At 45.6% G+C, this 16,047-nt stretch overlaps 1 protein-coding gene across 4 annotated transcripts in view; it reads left to right on the forward strand.

The window, feature by feature from the left end:
* The window catches only part of RHBDF2 (rhomboid 5 homolog 2), a 58,811-nt gene extending 43,985 nt beyond the window's left edge, over window positions 1-14,826 (forward strand). For all 4 annotated transcript variants that reach the window (XM_083429871.1, XM_083429874.1, XM_083429872.1 and 1 more), the window contains exons 9-18: window positions 148-259; window positions 1,678-1,752; window positions 2,367-2,528; window positions 3,390-3,496; window positions 3,630-3,693; window positions 5,411-5,505; window positions 6,039-6,114; window positions 6,355-6,455; window positions 7,615-7,768; window positions 13,088-14,826. In XM_083429871.1, the coding sequence (XP_083285997.1) occupies window positions 148-259; window positions 1,678-1,752; window positions 2,367-2,528; window positions 3,390-3,496; window positions 3,630-3,693; window positions 5,411-5,505; window positions 6,039-6,114; window positions 6,355-6,455; window positions 7,615-7,768; window positions 13,088-13,507 (1,366 nt within the window). In that variant the 3' untranslated portion in view covers window positions 13,508-14,826. The remainder of the gene's footprint in view (window positions 1-147; window positions 260-1,677; window positions 1,753-2,366; window positions 2,529-3,389; window positions 3,497-3,629; window positions 3,694-5,410; window positions 5,506-6,038; window positions 6,115-6,354; window positions 6,456-7,614; window positions 7,769-13,087) is intronic.
* Window positions 14,827-16,047: the final 1,221 nt, after the last annotated feature.

Here is a 16,047-nt window from a genome sequence, read left to right on the forward strand (position 1 = left end):
AGATTAGATGTGTCTTTGCATATCTCAGACAAAGTCCTTCGAGGTGTACATTGCTAAGCGTATTTTGTTAATGAAAGCTCTTCTAGGAATAACCATGGCCTGTGGTGCTTGTCTCCTCTCCCACCTTTTCTTCCATGTCGTGAATAGACCCTACTTCACCTACTGGATCACCTTTGTCCATATCATCATCACCCTTCTGATCATTTGCACCTATGGGATTGCTCCCATTGGCTTTGCCCAGCATCTGACAACAGCATTGGTGAGTCTTAATTATGTGAATGGCATTCTACAGTAGTGTCCTTTAAAAAGCCTCAGAGTGGCTAATAACAATTAAAAACATCAGATCAGTACAATGCAAATAATTTAGATGGGCCTTTGGTGTGATCCTGCAGGGCTGTTCCTAGTGCAGCTGAAGAGGTTCACTCTCTACATTTGTAGAGAACCAATTGCATCTGAAGCACTTCCTCCAAATGTTTTGCTGCAACCAGCAGCTATCTCATCAGCCTGCCTTCAAAGGAGGCCGCTGCAACCACTGATGAGCTAATTAATGGTTACAGTGACCTCGTTGAACGTTGATGGCTGTCAGTCAACCAATGTTGGCCTGTGGCAGCTGGGAGAGTTAAGAATCTGATCCACTGGCCAGATCCAGGCCTTCACCCCTGCCATAAAGAGTCTGAGATCTGAGATAACATTGACCTCTTAAGGAAGTATATTCATAATGAAGGAGTCACCACTTAGAGTGCTCTGCCTCTTTTACCAGCCAAGTATTAGACAAGCACACATGCAGTTGGTGGCATTCTGCAATATACCCTGGACCCAATCTTCTTAGGACTTGAAAGGTCAGAAACAGCACTGTGGATTGTAGCTCAAAACTGCCTGGCTCCCAGTGTAGGGCTTTCAGCACAGATGTTACAGCTTTTCTAAAACTAGCTGCAAACGACAGGCCAAGTGCTGCCACATTTTGGAGTGACTGGCATTTCCAGAGTCTACCAAGACAGCCCTCTGATCAGGCAGAAACAAATTGCAGTGCTCTCTGGACTCCAACCCCCCAAACCATGGCCTGTGAGCTTCATTAAGGTGGTTGACTAAGTGTCTGCAGATTTGTGGTTGAAGACAAAAGACGGTACATCCATCACATTCAGTATTCATATTTATATTTAATTGTGTTTTCATTGCTTCTTTTAATTTATTGTATTACAGATTTAACCCTATGGAATTCAAATTGTAACACAATAAAATGTGATCTGCAAGAAATACAAGAAGCAATTAAAATCATACAGTACCTAGCACTGTGCACTACAGTTGCTGCCACAGGCGGAAAAGCCTTATAAGTGGTCTGCCAAGATCCTCGGCAATTTTCAAGTTGCCCATAGAGTAGGAATCACTGCTGTAGAGTGAACTGGCTATCTGGGAGTCAAAAGCTTTGCAAAAAATTGCAACTAGAAATGCCAGCATATCTAAACAGAATAACTTGACACTAAACAAGCAAGGATTGAATGTATCCTGACAGATGTGTGACACTGGTCACAAATGCAGTTCAGCTAAAGTTTTGGGTTAGGCCTCCTTTAGCTTGGCATGGAATCCCACCTGATGGCAGAGTGGGGAGAGTCCGATCTGGCCTTTGTCTCTGGGTGCTTGCTCCATCTCTTAGCCAGGGAATTTCTGCTGTGTCTACAGGTGCTGCGAAACAAAGGCGTCTATGAGAGTGTGAAGTACATGCAGCAAGAGAACTTCTGGATTGGCCCAAGCTCGGTAAATGTTGTGCTTCTGTTTCGTTTGCCTTGTTGAGATCATGCTGCTTAAAGGAAATTCAGTGTACGGCTCTTCAGAGTGCCTTGAATCATCCACACCCCCATAAAGCTTGCCTTACACTAGACCGTAGCTTGTCTGGAGTGAAATGAAGCATGATTTGCTGGTTTGGACAGAACACTAAACCAGGGATGTTGGATTGTTTCTCCTGTGTGCTACTAGGGAGGAGCAAAGTGACCTAGAGTAACTTTGACTTGCCTTGATACAGTGGTACCTCGGGTTACATACGCTTCAGGTTACATACGCTTCAGGTTACAGACTCCGTTAACCCAGAAATATATCCTCGGGTTAAGAACTTTGCTTCAGGGTGAGAACAGAAATTGTGCTCTGGCAGCACGGTGGCAGCAGGAGGCCCCATTAGCTAAAGTGGTGCTTCAGGTTAAGAACAGTTTCAGGTTAAGAATGGACCTCCGGAACGAATTAAGTACTTAACCCGAGGTACCACTGTATATGGATGAGGCCGACATGATGCCAGGGTGGCAGCGTTGGCGTTGAGAAGTTAGTCTGCCAAATTTCTTTTTCATTGTGACTCTCCCCGCCACCCCTTTTCGTTTCAGATTGACTTGATCCACCTGGGAGCCAAGTACTCTCCCTGCATGAGGAAGGACCAACAGATTGAGAAGTTGATCCAGAAAGAGAGGGATCAAGAACGCGAGTCAGGTTGCTGCGTCCAGAATGACAACTCTGGTTGTGTTCAGACTCTGCAGGTGGACTGCTCAGTGAGTGAAATTGCGTCAGGGTTTCTCTGGTAGCGGCAACTAACTCCTTTAAACGTTGGCATAATATTTCAATCTGTGGCTTGATGGCCCTGCATTAACGTTGCCTTTATCTGTCATGCCACGAGAGGTCTCAGTTCTCTGGATGATAAGGCAGAGGGGCGCCCCTTTGCCATCAGTATTGTTTGCTCACATTTTGGATAAATTGCAATTTATGTGACCAGCCAGAGCCCAGAGAAGTTAATGATTGTTTCAGATTTAAAAAACCATTCATAGAATGGTGCTATGGGTTGAACCACAGAACCTAGGGCTTGCCGATCAGAAGGTCGGCGGTTCGAATCCCCGTGACGGGGTGAGCTCCTGTTGCTCAGTCCCTGCTGCTGCCAACCTAGCAGTTCGAAAGCACGAACTGCAAGTAGATAAATAGGTACCATTCCGGCGGGAAGGTAAACGGCGTTTCCGTGCGCTGCTCTGGTTCGCCAGAAGGGGCTTAGTCATGCTGGCCACATGACCCAGAAGCTGTACACCAGCTCCCTCGGCCAGTAAAGCGAGATGAGCACCGCAACCCCAGAGTCGTCCGCGGCTGGACCTAACAGTCAGGGTTCCCTTTACCTTTACCTTCATGTCTTAAAATTGGAATGCTTTGGCAGAGGCGGGCCTGAGGTAACACATTCTCAGTGATGTCCCCGGCCATTAAGAAAATATTTCCTGTGTTAAGTAGAACATTTGTATGAGCAGGCCTCTCTGGTGAGATTCTGCTCCTTTGAAAAATAAAAGTGTTTATGTGATATATGAACACTAATTATGTATGTATGAGTGAGAGAGAGAGAAATTTAGAAAGTCATTTCTTTGTTTCTCGCATAGGAAACTCTGGCTACTTTTGTAAAGTGGCCAGATAATTCACCAGCTTTTGACCTCAACAATTCCAGCCGGAAGAGGATTTCAGGAGCTGTGTGCGCTCAGGATCCCAGGTAAGAAGGGGCATGTGGCCCGGGGGGGGGGGGGGAGAGGGGGTACATATGTTTAGAGCTATAGTGGAGCTGGGGGAGGTGATGCTGTGTATGGTAACCCCTCATTACTTGTTGGCTATCTGTCCCCCAACAGGACTTGTGAGGAACCGGCTTCAAATCTGCCACACATCTGGCCCGATGACATAACCAAGTGGCCGGTAAATATTCCTTCCTTCCTTCCTTAAATTGTTCGGCACTAATTTATCTTGCAAAATATTTGTACAGTGCGAACAGAGGTGGATGCCCTTTTAGAAACTTTTGCTGAGTGGGTGGGGCTGCACACAGAAGTGATTTGTTTTTGCCTGCCTTGTTATCTAATGCGAAGTCCAAGCTGCTTCATGGAGACTGCCTTACGAATGGGACAGTCCACTGAGGAAGGCATTGGACATATACTGCATGCAGCTGCATGCATGCATCCCTGTCCATCAAACTCAAGCAAGGAAAGACTTGGGTATGCTAGTCTTTTGCATGGCATGCAAGGCTGAACTTTAACAGAGATGGTCTTGTTGAAAGACAAAGGTTTGAGATTCCCCCTTTAATTCTAGATGCATGCAAAGGTGGAGGAAGAGGGAGGAAGGCTGTAGCTGTGCAGTGTGTTTGTGTGTGTGTGTGTGTGTGTGTGTGTGTGTGTGTGTGTTTTAAGGAATGTATTTACATGTGCACATACAGTGGTACCTCTGGTTACGAACTTAATTTGTTCCAGAAGTCCATTTTTAACCTAAAACTGTTCTTAACCTGAGTACCACTTCAGCTAATAGGGCCTCCCATTGCTGCCGCGCTGCTGGCACACAATTTCTGTTCTCAACCTGATGTAAAGTTCTTAACCCGAGGTACTACTTCCGGGTTAGCGGAGTCTGTAACCCGAGGTTTTTGTAACCCAAGGTACCACTGTACACGCTCAAACGCCAATCTCTTCTTCCATTTTCCTTCTGCCTTCCAGTGAAACGGATCCTAAATCTTTCTGTGTGTAGGATTATAGACTCTAGTAAGCTTTTTAAAAAAATCACAGCCCAGGACTTGGTGACATCATGATTCACACCCCTAGATACATGGACATGTTCCACCTAGTTGCTGTCAATTAAATTTTGGACAGAAGATAAGGTAGAAACACTCACTGTAGTTAGGTAGTACCTGCTGGAAGGATAAACTGTGGTGTTCTCATGTTCTCACCCACACCTGACTAATGACTCATGATGGCTGAATCCTGGTTTGGTTGATGATGAAATGGTACTACTCAAACCTCTTTTATTCCTCTCTGTTGTAACCCACACCAAACTAAATACTGTTGGTAGACCGTATTGTTTGTTGCTATGTTATGCATTTTTGGGGTGTGTTTTTTCTATTGCAAACTGTCCTGTGATCCTCAGATGAAGGGAGGCATAGCAATTTTATGAATAAATAAGCAAATTTCTCCTAGCAAATCTTTCCGCTTGGTGATTGCCTGTTGGAAAATAATGTGATCTGGCTGGAGGACTAGTCATGAGAACATAGCTAGGGGTCTTAGAATCCCTGAACCTGAGTTTATACTAGATGTGCAAACAATTTTAAGAGGACTGTTGGTTTAGGACAGGGACAGGAAAACCTCTGCCCCCTACCAAATGTTGTTAGTCTCCAACTCCCATCAGCCCCAGACAACCTAGCCCATTGTCAGGGGTGATGGGAACTGGAACCCTGCATCATTGGATGCTTTATGGGCTCCTAATCTCTGGTTTAGGATACCCTCTTGGTTGTGTTCCAGTCTGTCTGTCGCCTGGTAGGTCATTGTAGTAACTGACAGTAGTGGTTAAATGCTAAAACTGGCAAGTATGCTGAAGGTAAATTACACTTGGATTTACTTAAAGCCTTTTCTTCTAATTGTAAACCTTTTATTTACAGATATGTACTGATCAGGCCAAAAGTAACCACACTGGGTTGTTACATATAGACTGTGACATTAAGGGAAGGCCATGCTGTCTTGGAACCAAAGGCAGGTAAGTACTCATGTCTCATGCAGCTCTAAGTGATGGTGTTAGCAGCCACAGACCTGCCTGCTTCTCTTATTTAGGTAGGAACTTGCCTTTGATCCAGTCAGCTTCCTTAGCAATCCTAGGTCAGTTAAGGGAAATTATCCTTTCTTAACATGCTGAATTACAAAGGACACTCAGCAACACCAGAGCTGAGCTTTTAGAAAGCTTGTATTGTCAGAATCCTGAGATCTAGCTCCTTAGGTTTAGGTAGGTAAAAGAAGAAATAATTTCAACTTACGAGTCACCAATGTTTTTTGGCCAGTGAGTAGATTTGGAATTTTGAGGAAGTGGCAAGGGCACCAGTCACAAAATGGCTGCCATGGGGTGTGGTAAATCCAAAAAGGCTGCTGTGGGGGGGGGGGTGGCATAATGGCCTGTGTAGGAGAGACTGAGCAGGGAAAGCAAACAGGTCTATTTTGGATTGTTAAGGGGATATTAACTGAGACTTTCCACAGAAACTAAACCCATATAACGACATTTCTCTCTCTTTGTACTAGTTGCCAGATCACTACTCGAGAGTACTGCGAATTCATGCATGGCTACTTTCATGAAGAAGCAACTCTCTGTTCACAGGCAAGTAATGTCCCAGGGTTTGTAGATGGGAAATCCTCTTAAAGTTCAGCCCCTGCTTGAAGTTAATATGACCACTTACATGCTAGGAAAGTCCAGTAAGAAGGTGAACGAGCATCAATTCCATCACAGCAAAACTGGGTTCAGAGGGTTCCATTTGTCTACATGCTTTAATGCTTTCTCTCTCTCTCTCTCTCTCTCTCTCTCTCTCTCTCTCTCTCTCTCTCTCTCCCTTCCCCCCAGGTACACTGCATGGATGAGGTGTGTGGCCTCCTGCCATTTAGGAACCCAGAAAGTCCTGATCAGATTTATAGACTCTGGTTGTCCTTATTTCTTCATGCAGGGTAGGTGAGAAGATTGCGGGGAGTGCAGTGCCTTGGGTCTGAGCCTTTGGGGCTCTGTGGCTGGTTTTTTGTTTTGCCTGTCAAAGCCTTTTTATTGAAGCTTTTATATTCCACACATTTTTCAAGACCTTGTGCAGCACTGTGCTGCGTTGGTCAGTCAGGCAGAGAGATGGTGGCTGTGGATGATTAAGAATTTGAACCCTGGTCTCCCCAGTCCTTGTTAGACACTCTGCCCAGTGTACCACTCCAGCTGATCGCTGGTTTCAGGTGCCTTTGGCCCCGCCTTGCCTGTCAAGCTGCAAGGAACAGATTGAAATCTGCCTGAATTTCTTTTGCATTAGGAATCTCAGGCTCTAGAGACATTCCACCTTCTAACTTTGTTTCTGTGACACCCCGTCCTTCCTGGATTCCTATTTTGTTATTATAACTGACACACCTGTTTCTGTCAGTCTGACCCATACGGTTTAAATGGGACTCTTCTGGTTGTGGCCTGGATTTATGGTCTTGGGTTTATTGCTCAGGACTTTATCTTGCAAGGATGCCTAACCTATCCTTGGGCCTTTGCCCCCCTCCCGACCCTCTAAATTTGACCTTTGATTCTGTGACTGAGTCCTGGCAATGTGCCCTGGCAAACTGTCACTTTTTGAATATTGACTTCACAACCACTTGCACAAATCCAGGGATGTTTCTCAAATTGCCAAAGGCCCATAGATAGATAGATAACTTTATTCGCATTAGCCAACGACCACGGCAACATAAAACAAGCAATATATACAAATAAAAAGACAGCAGTGGGTAAAAAGGGCAATCAAATGACCAAGATTATCGTTCAGATAGTGGCCCTTAATCTCATTGCACCCTCGATAAACCTAGCAACCTTTGCTGTTGTCTGATCATTTTGATCTGATAAAAGAAAAAACAGTGTGGCCTCAGATGAGAGGCCTGGGATGGTAAGAGTGGGGTAATGATCTGATTCCTCAGATCTTTATAAAGGGGACAGGACAGGAGAACATGAGCCACTGTTTCCAGATTGCCAAAGGCCCATTTAGCATGACGGACATTACTTGTGAGTTTGCTCAGATAAGAAGGGAGGAAGGAATGCTGTTGTGATGCAACGAGGAGCTCAAATGCAAAGCATCCGTCTGTCTTTGCCCTGTAGGGTTATCCACTGCCTGGTGTCGGTGATCTTTCAGATGACAGTCCTCAGGGATTTGGAGAAGCTGGCAGGCTGGCATAGAATCTCCATCATTTACATCCTCAGTGGCATCACGGGCAATCTGGCGAGTGCCATCTTCCTTCCATACAGAGCAGAGGTAAGTGCCACCTTCCCTTCATGCAGTGGGGAGGTTAGAACCCCCTTTTTGGAGAGTGACTAAATAGTGAACTCCGTATCTAAGCAGCAGTTCTTATGGATGCACTCTCAAGAAGGAGAAATCAACAGGCTCTGGCTGGCTAGCTCAGGGGTCAGCAAACTTTTTCAGCAGAGGGCCGGTCCATTGTCCCTCCAACCTTGTGGGGGGGCCGGACTAGATTTTGAAAAAAAATAATGAACAGATTCCTATGCCCCACAAATAACCCAGAGAGGCATTTTAAATAAAAGCACACATTCTACTCATGTAAAAACGCCAGGCAGGCACCACAAATAACCCAGAGATGTGTTTTAAATAAAAGGACACATTCTACTCATGTAATTGGGCCGGATCTGGCCCCTGGGCCTTAGTTTGCCTACTTAGTTTGCTAGCTGGACCAATTGAACGAGAGCACTCCATACGGCAGCATTTTGTCTTCATGTGACTTCCTCTTGTGCGTGACAACCTAAGTAGAAAATGCCCCAGCTGTATTCAGAACTGGGCATGCCCATGGAATTAGAAGTCCCGGAAGACCTAAAGCCTGCAGCCCTGCAGATGTGGTAGGACTACAACTCCCATCATCCCTGACCATTTGCTATGCTGTCTAGGGGTGATGGGGGTTTGGAGGCCCTCAAGATCTGGCAGGCTGCAGGTTTCCCTCATCCCTATGTTTAAAAGGAAGGGGGGTTGATAAGTCTGAGCAGCCGGCAAGAATGCCTTTCCTCTATACAACAAGCTCTGAAATTGACAGTGCAGAAATGAGGTGCAGAAATGAGGTTAATAATGAGCAGTGTGTGTGATCCGTACGATGCCATTGTGATTTTAGCATCAGATTTTCAGGTGTTAAAAATATTTGAGAAAGAGAAGAAGGAAGTATCTGCTGAGTGGGGGAGGAGATAACAAAGACTAGGGAAGGCACCCCGTGAACAATGTAAATAAGGTGGCTGCAGTTTTTGCACCCTCCTGCACCATGTCTGCCTATTGGAAACTCTACTCAAGGTATCCCTTTAGTTCCTGAAGTCACACAGAAGTCGCCACACATGCTCTCTCATTTCTTGCCACCCCAGAAAAAGAGAAGTATGGAAGTCGTGTGCTAATGCCATGTTTGGTTTGAATCTCAGGTGTAATTGAAAGTAAACTGGACATAGGAAGCTGCCTTTTACTGAGTCAAACCATTTGTCCATGTAGCTTGGTATTGTCTACAGTAACTGGCAGTGGCTCTCTAGGATTTCAGGCATGTTCCTGGCTTTCTGTGTACAGGGGGGAAAGCCTGTGCATTGGGAAGCATTGAAATATATGCTCCCCACTTGATGTCTGGAGACGGGCAGTCCCAAGAGGGCTTGTGTCATTTGATATTTCAGCATATTTGAGTAGGCCTCCCCATAGTCTCTCTTGGCCATTATGGAGTCAGTGCCCTCTTCTGCACTCGTTTTGATAGGTGGCTAACAGCTTGAGTTGCTCCTGACAACCCTTTGAATGCCTGGAAAAGAAAACGCAAAGAAGTGGTGGGGTTGTGCATGCAAGCCTTGCCCCAGCGTTTGCATCGATTTGTGAAGGTCTAAAGAGGGCTTCTATCTAGGAAACCCCCTGTTGGAAACCTCTGTGTGATTGGAAATCCTGCATTGGAACACACTTTTAAGTTATGTTCATCTGAACGTGCTTAGATGCCCCCTTCAGGCCTTCATCCTTGATGCAGAAAGATCAGGGTGGTGCATGGCAGGACCGGGATATTGGACAAAGCGCGCACACACCCTGCACACTCCCTCTGCCCCCACATCTGTTGCTTAGGAATGAAGGTGGACTTTTGTCGTCTGCCATGGAAACATCTGGGCCCATTGTCAGTGTTACTGTGGAGCAAACTGGCTAATGGGGCTTTAAAAGGGAAATATGTGAGCTGCATCTGGCAAATTGGCCTCCTGTTGTGTTCCCTCGCCTTGGAGGGATTATTTCAGGAGCTGCTTCCCCTTAGCTTTATCCTCCCACCTCCTCTGCTCCTCTTGGCCCACGTGAAGGTGATGTTACTGCAGGTGAGTGATGTCATGTCCCTGAGTGAGCTGCCTGGCCAGCTGCCAGCTGACTCCTGGCATCGCCCAGGCACGTGAGAGCAAAAAGAAGCTCTGCTTTGGTTTCCTTGAAGATATGAGAAAGGAGATTTTGCAGAGAGTCATAAGCAGCTACAGCCAACAAGGTGGGGCTATCCTTTTACTCAAGCTTTAAATTTCCCTTCCACGCAATTTGTGTGTATGTGTTCTTGCATGCTCTTCAACACAAAGGGCTCTCAGAGTCTCTCTCAAACCCAATGTCAGGTAATAAAGCATCTCTCCAATGTTATGTTCCTCTGGAGCAAAGGTGGTCTGGCTCAGTGTGGTGTTCAAACTGGAAGGGCCTTCCCCTTGCAGGCAGTGACCAGCTCCTGTGTACCAAGGCTAGGAACACTCAGGCCAGAGGGGATGCTCGACCCCTTGTTGTGTCCCTCATGAAACTTCCAGGCCACACCCTTCCACTTCCCTGCTCCAAACCCTCCATGAGTGCTTTTGACTTGAATGCGTGATGATGCCTCTCGCTTGACTGGATGGGATGATAGAGGGGTGTTTATGTGTGTAGGCCTGACCTTCTGTTTGTAGCTAGAATGTACTCTACTGTACATCACAGTTAGTTTTGCCTCTGACCACACCCACCCCAGCATGCGGCCCCCAGAAAGTTGTTCATTATGGAATGTAACCCTTGGGATGGGAAAGATTCACCGCCACTGCTATCTGTACTAAGACTAAACTCATTATTTGAGTGCCTATTCAAATGGCATTATCCATACACAAGAAGGAAGGTATCAGCAGACTTAGGAGACCCCTCTCCCAAGGTTTACAGAAGTCCAGAATAACTTAAGAGGTGGGGGGATAACACCAGAGGTGGAGGGCTGCTGGCCAGGATTATTGAGTTTGTGTCCCCAAGAAATTCCATTGCTTAAAGGTAAAACAAAAGCTTTGTCTGATGTGCACAATTTAGAGGCATAGAATTTCCTTGAGAGCAAGTGTAGCAATCTTTCCACCACCCCTTTTTGCCCAGGGATATATATGTGTGTTCTATGAGAGGTCTTTCACAAGACACTCACTTGGATGTTGTGGGGTGGGGGGAGTCATCTATGCCATAACACTGATGGTGACTCTTCAGAAATTAATGTGAATTAGCCTTTAGCTGTCTAGAGTCTTATCAACCCTTTGGAGAACTAATTGCACTTTAATCCTCCAGAAGATGGTGAAAGAAGCTTACAACTGTGGGGTTGTGTTTTTTTAAAAATAATAATAATCCCACTGGACCTTGACTTGAAGATAAATGCGCTTTGGATCAGAACTTTAGACTTCCTGTTTTGAAGAAAGAGGGATGGCAGTAACCTCTGCACCTGCAAAGTGACAAAGAATATTGTCTTGTGCGTAATTTCATTAGAAAGACTTAAATAGATATTCTACGTATGAGCGCAATTCAGCTCTCCTGGCTTTAAAAAAAAAGGAGGCCATTATATGAGAAACTAAGAAGCTTACAGCAAGGTAGATGCTGACAGTAAGGTGTCAGTGCCTCTTTTTGGCTGGCTGTTGTGGACAGCCTCCCTGGTTTTATTCTCTTCAGTCAGATGTGGGAGCGAAGTGATGCTTTAGCAATTGCAGCTGTCTTGTTTCCATGTGCTGGACCAGCACATGCTGGCTGCCCTATTTGTTCACACGTGAGGGTGCCCCCCCCCCTTTTATAGTTGATGGAACAGGCAGGTGGCTAATCTGACGTCCTGACAGGCTCTAAAGGAGATCACCCATCTAATCCCTTGCATCTCATCAGCAGCTTCTCCACCTACAGCCTTGTGGGGCAGCGGCTGCAGCCGGCTGCTGAGTCACTGCAAGCTCCTGAGCCTTCCCCTTCTGAAATGATTCTCAAGCATTGCAGCTTCATTCCATCCTTAGGCACACCAGCTTTGGGGAGCCCACCTTGATAGGGCATTTGCCTGGAAACTGGGATGGCAGCCCTTGGTGGTTTTAGGGGCTGTTCTATGTTGTTAAGTTCATATTTAAAAAAAGGAATAATCTGCCAACTGGAAACCAATTGAAGAGGTATCATTACTTGTCTGGGTGGTGTTCATTTTTTGGGTTTTTTAAATAATACTTTATCATGCAGACTATTTACAGTCTTTGTATGTCGTACCGTTTTATAGGCAAATGCAGTGTTTTCACCTTCAGTTTCTTAAACTTATTTCTTCATTTGGTTGTCAAAAAGAATTGGATTCTAACATGAAGAGGTTATTGTTAATCACTTTGCACAACTCTAGTTCCCTGGCATGAAACTTTTTAAACTGCCGAACACACACACACACACCTTCACCAGTACTCTGTGCGCACAGAAGGTGCAAACTCTTGGTGCTTAGGAAAACTGGATTCTGCCACTGCTCTAAATGATTGAAATTTACTCAGTTCACTCTGCTTCTAGGCAAGGAGCTATACTGGACATTGTCATTCTACTCCAGCTTCTGTGTCCTCACCAGATGTTGCCCATTAGTTTTGAGCCTGTCTTCGTGAGGAGTATATGTCCTGCTTTTTGACTAGAACCCTCAAGCCAGCTAAGAACTTCTATAAAATACAACAGATACAACGAAAACCACATGCTCACAAAACAACAACAGGGACGTTATACCTCGTAGTGTTGCTGTTTTATTGCTACTGCTACTACAGTGGTGCCTCGCAAGACGAAAAGAATCCATTCCGCGGGTCTTTTCGTCTTGCGGTTTTTTCATCTTGCGAAGCAAGCCCATTGACGGAGTAGCGCTATTAGCGCTATTGGCTAAAAAAGGGCTAAAAACGGCTTTTTAAAGGGGGGGGATTAGCGGTTTTGCTGCTAAAATGCTTTTAGCAGCTTAGCGATTCAAAATAAGGGGTTTTGGAGCAAAAAAAAACCCCGAAAATTTTCGTCATTTTTCGTCTTGCGAAGCAAGCCCATAGGGAAATTCGTCTTGCGAAGCGCCTCTGCAGACAGAAAACCCTTTCGTCTTGCGGGTTTTCCGTCTTGCGAGGCATTTGTCTTGCGGGGCACCACTGTACTACAAAATCCTGTTATTCACAGGTTTCTGAATTCTCGGCTTGGTGCCAAATAAAGCAGTGCTACTGCTCTTGAGCAAAATTGCATAAAACATTGCCCTGGCCTTAACCTATGTCCCTCAGGATGTATGGGGCATACTAACCACAGGACTTGCTTCTGCGTGTGGTTGGATGATTGATTCAGTTTCTTTTTCCTCCTTCCCTCTTCTAGGTGGGCCCTGCTGGATCCCAGTTCGGCTTGTTAGCCTGCCTTTTTGTGGAGCTTTTCCAGAGCTGGCAGGTCCTCGAGAAGCCCATGAAGGCTTTCCTGAACCTTTCTGGGATCGTCCTCTTCCTCTTCCTCTGCGGCCTCCTGCCATGGATTGACAACATTGCACACATCTTTGGCTTCCTGAGCGGCCTGCTGCTCTCTTTCGCCTTCCTGCCCTACATCACCTTTGGCACAATGGACAAGTACCGCAAGAGAGTCATGATCATCGTCTCGATGCTGGTCTTCGTCGGGCTCTTCGCATCTCTGGTGATCTGGCTCTATGTGTACCCTATTAACTGGCACTGGATTGAGCACCTCACTTGCCTGCCTTTCACTGACAGGTTCTGCGAGAAGTATGATCTGAACCAGGTCTTGCATTGATGGAGCTGGGAGGCTGTGGAATGGGGCTTGCAGGAGGATTTTAAACTTGGGATACCTGTTGGATGTTGAGCAGCAGTGGAATAGACAGAGGCAACACTGGCAGTCAAAAAAGGCAAAACATCTGCACTTCTCCAGCTTTCCCTGTACCACTCGTGAGACATTCACGCTCCAAGTGCTGAAGCAGAACACCTGTTACCTTTTGCAAAACTCCTAGGTGCAAGGGATAAAGTCATAAGCCAACCTGTCTCTTGTATGTTCCTCTCTGACAGTTCTGGGCACCAAACAGCCATCATTGAGAGCAACATCACCCTGTTGGTGTCCAAATTGGGTCAGAGTCTCTTACGAGAGGCTTCTCCACTACAGTGTCTGCAGCGGGTGACAATCTTTGCTGAAGTTTCGATGTTGTGATAACCACCAACCATTTGGAGTGTAGTAGAGAATCTACAAGCTCTGCCTCTTAGGCTGAGTTCCTTTCTATGCGCTGCCAAAGCAGCCAATGCCATCTTCATCCATAGGACTGACTAGGTCCTTTGTGGGATGGAGGCCTGGGAGGCAGTCACTTCAAAAGAGCACTTTAGTGATGGGGCAACATCCTGTTGAACTGCTCATATTTACTGTCTGCCTGTGTCTATGGTTTCCTACTTGAAGTTCCTCCTTTTATGCAACTCCTGGTTTTGGGGGCCCTTTTCCTAATTGCCTTATGGCACAAGATGGTGCTTGGACTTTGTGGCAATCTTCCCTGCCTTAGTGCCTTTTTGTGGTACTGTGAATTGTACTGTGAAAACAAACAACCTGGTCTTTTTTGCCCAAGGGATATTTTATATGCATTTCTCTTCTCCCCTGCCCCTTCTTTACATTTGCGATCTCTGCTACCAAACACTTTCTGGCAAGTAGCGTTGATGCTTTTAAAGAAAGCTTGTGCCATCTGGAAGAAGTGCTAGTACCTCGTCCAGTATTTATACGGAGTGAATTTAGATTTCTGTAGCAGACTTGAAGGATAACTTCACTCTGATAAAGAGACCAGGCTCACGCTGTAGCGACAGATGAGATTGTTGTGTGGAGGGTGGAGGAGGATATTTTTGGTCTAAATAAATTAAATTTAAGTTTATCAAAAGCAAATGTCCGTGTGTGTTTTAAAAATGTGATTTATTTAGTGCCTTGTGTAAACCTTTTAGCCAGGGATGGAAATAGTTTGTCTTGTAAGTGGCCCCACGTACTAGACGTTGGTAAATCTGCAAAATGTTGTTGCTCCAGTGACTGACTTTATTTTTAGAACGCGTTTACGAAGAAAAAATGTATTAAAGAAACCCCAAACCCTCCCTTTTATTTAATGTGTAATTCCTTGCAGTTCTCTAGATTTAGCAAGTTTTCATGAGATTGCCATCAGAGCACAGGAGGTCCATGGGGTAAGGCCCCTTTGCAGGTATATCTAGGTCTACCTACAGCTGTCATTCAGCTAATGTCTGGAAGAGCCCTAGCCTTCTTATGTTGCTCACATTGTCTAACCAGCCACTTCCCAAGTTGCATTACCCTGTGCCCTTGCCAGCCGCCTTCGGATGTCCCTCAGGACCTTCAGCTGATCGCAATATAAGTATTTTTAACTTCTTGCAACCTTTCTCTCCACCTCCCATCCAGGTCTTAAACCTGCCGCATTGCCTGCACAAAATTACATTCCACCATCTTATCACTGCCTGATTTGATTACATAAATGGGAGTGGTGAAGAAAGGGTGTATAAAAAGCAAGACCCTCTTAGAAAAAACACACACCGTTATTTATTTGCTGACTCAACAAAGTGAAAAATGGCATGCAAAGGGTTGTGAGAGGGGGAGAAAACAAATGCTTTTTCTTGCTTAGTGAAAGGAGCTACAAGTGTTGATCAGCGTCCAGGGCTAACCCGCATGCCTTGGGCACCAAGATAAGATACATTTCAATCCAGCCATTTTACAGTTAGTATAACCTCAAACAGATGACACTTATTTCACTTGTGAAACCCTTCCCCAACCCCAGAGCTTTTAAGAAACAGGCACCTGCTCTGGTCATGAGAAAGGCATATAAGAAACCCATCTTAAGTAGATCACTTTGGGATCCAAAACTTGCTCCTCCTCAGTTCTTGCTTTCCCTGCAACTGTAATGTGTAGGTAATCTAGCACAAGAGAATGCCCATGTTTGCACTGGACCATAACTAAACTTAAAAAGCATTTCTACTTTAGTTGTAGCCATGGAGCTACAACGCATGCAACTATGAAAGCTGTGTCATGGTGGTTTTTGCCAACTTCCAAACATTATTTCCCTAGGCTTGCCTTGTTTCATGGTGGGGGCACATTCCTTCCTTACATTCAGTGCAGGCTAGATTAATTACTGAAGATGCATGTTGGACTCTGTCCTTAAACTCGATATGTCCCAATGTGCAAACCTCCAGTTCATGCTGAAGGAGCCAATTTACCTTTCAAGGGACAGGAAACATGGCAAACGCCTACCCACTCGCCAAACATCAAAAGGATGAGGAGGGTCAGGAAGCATATTGGGTGCTAGCAGCTGG

The sequence above is a fragment of the Podarcis tiliguerta genome, assembly GCF_965153285.1.
Source record: "Podarcis tiliguerta genome assembly, chromosome: 2".
Lineage (NCBI taxonomy): Eukaryota > Metazoa > Chordata > Lepidosauria > Squamata > Lacertidae > Podarcis > Podarcis tiliguerta.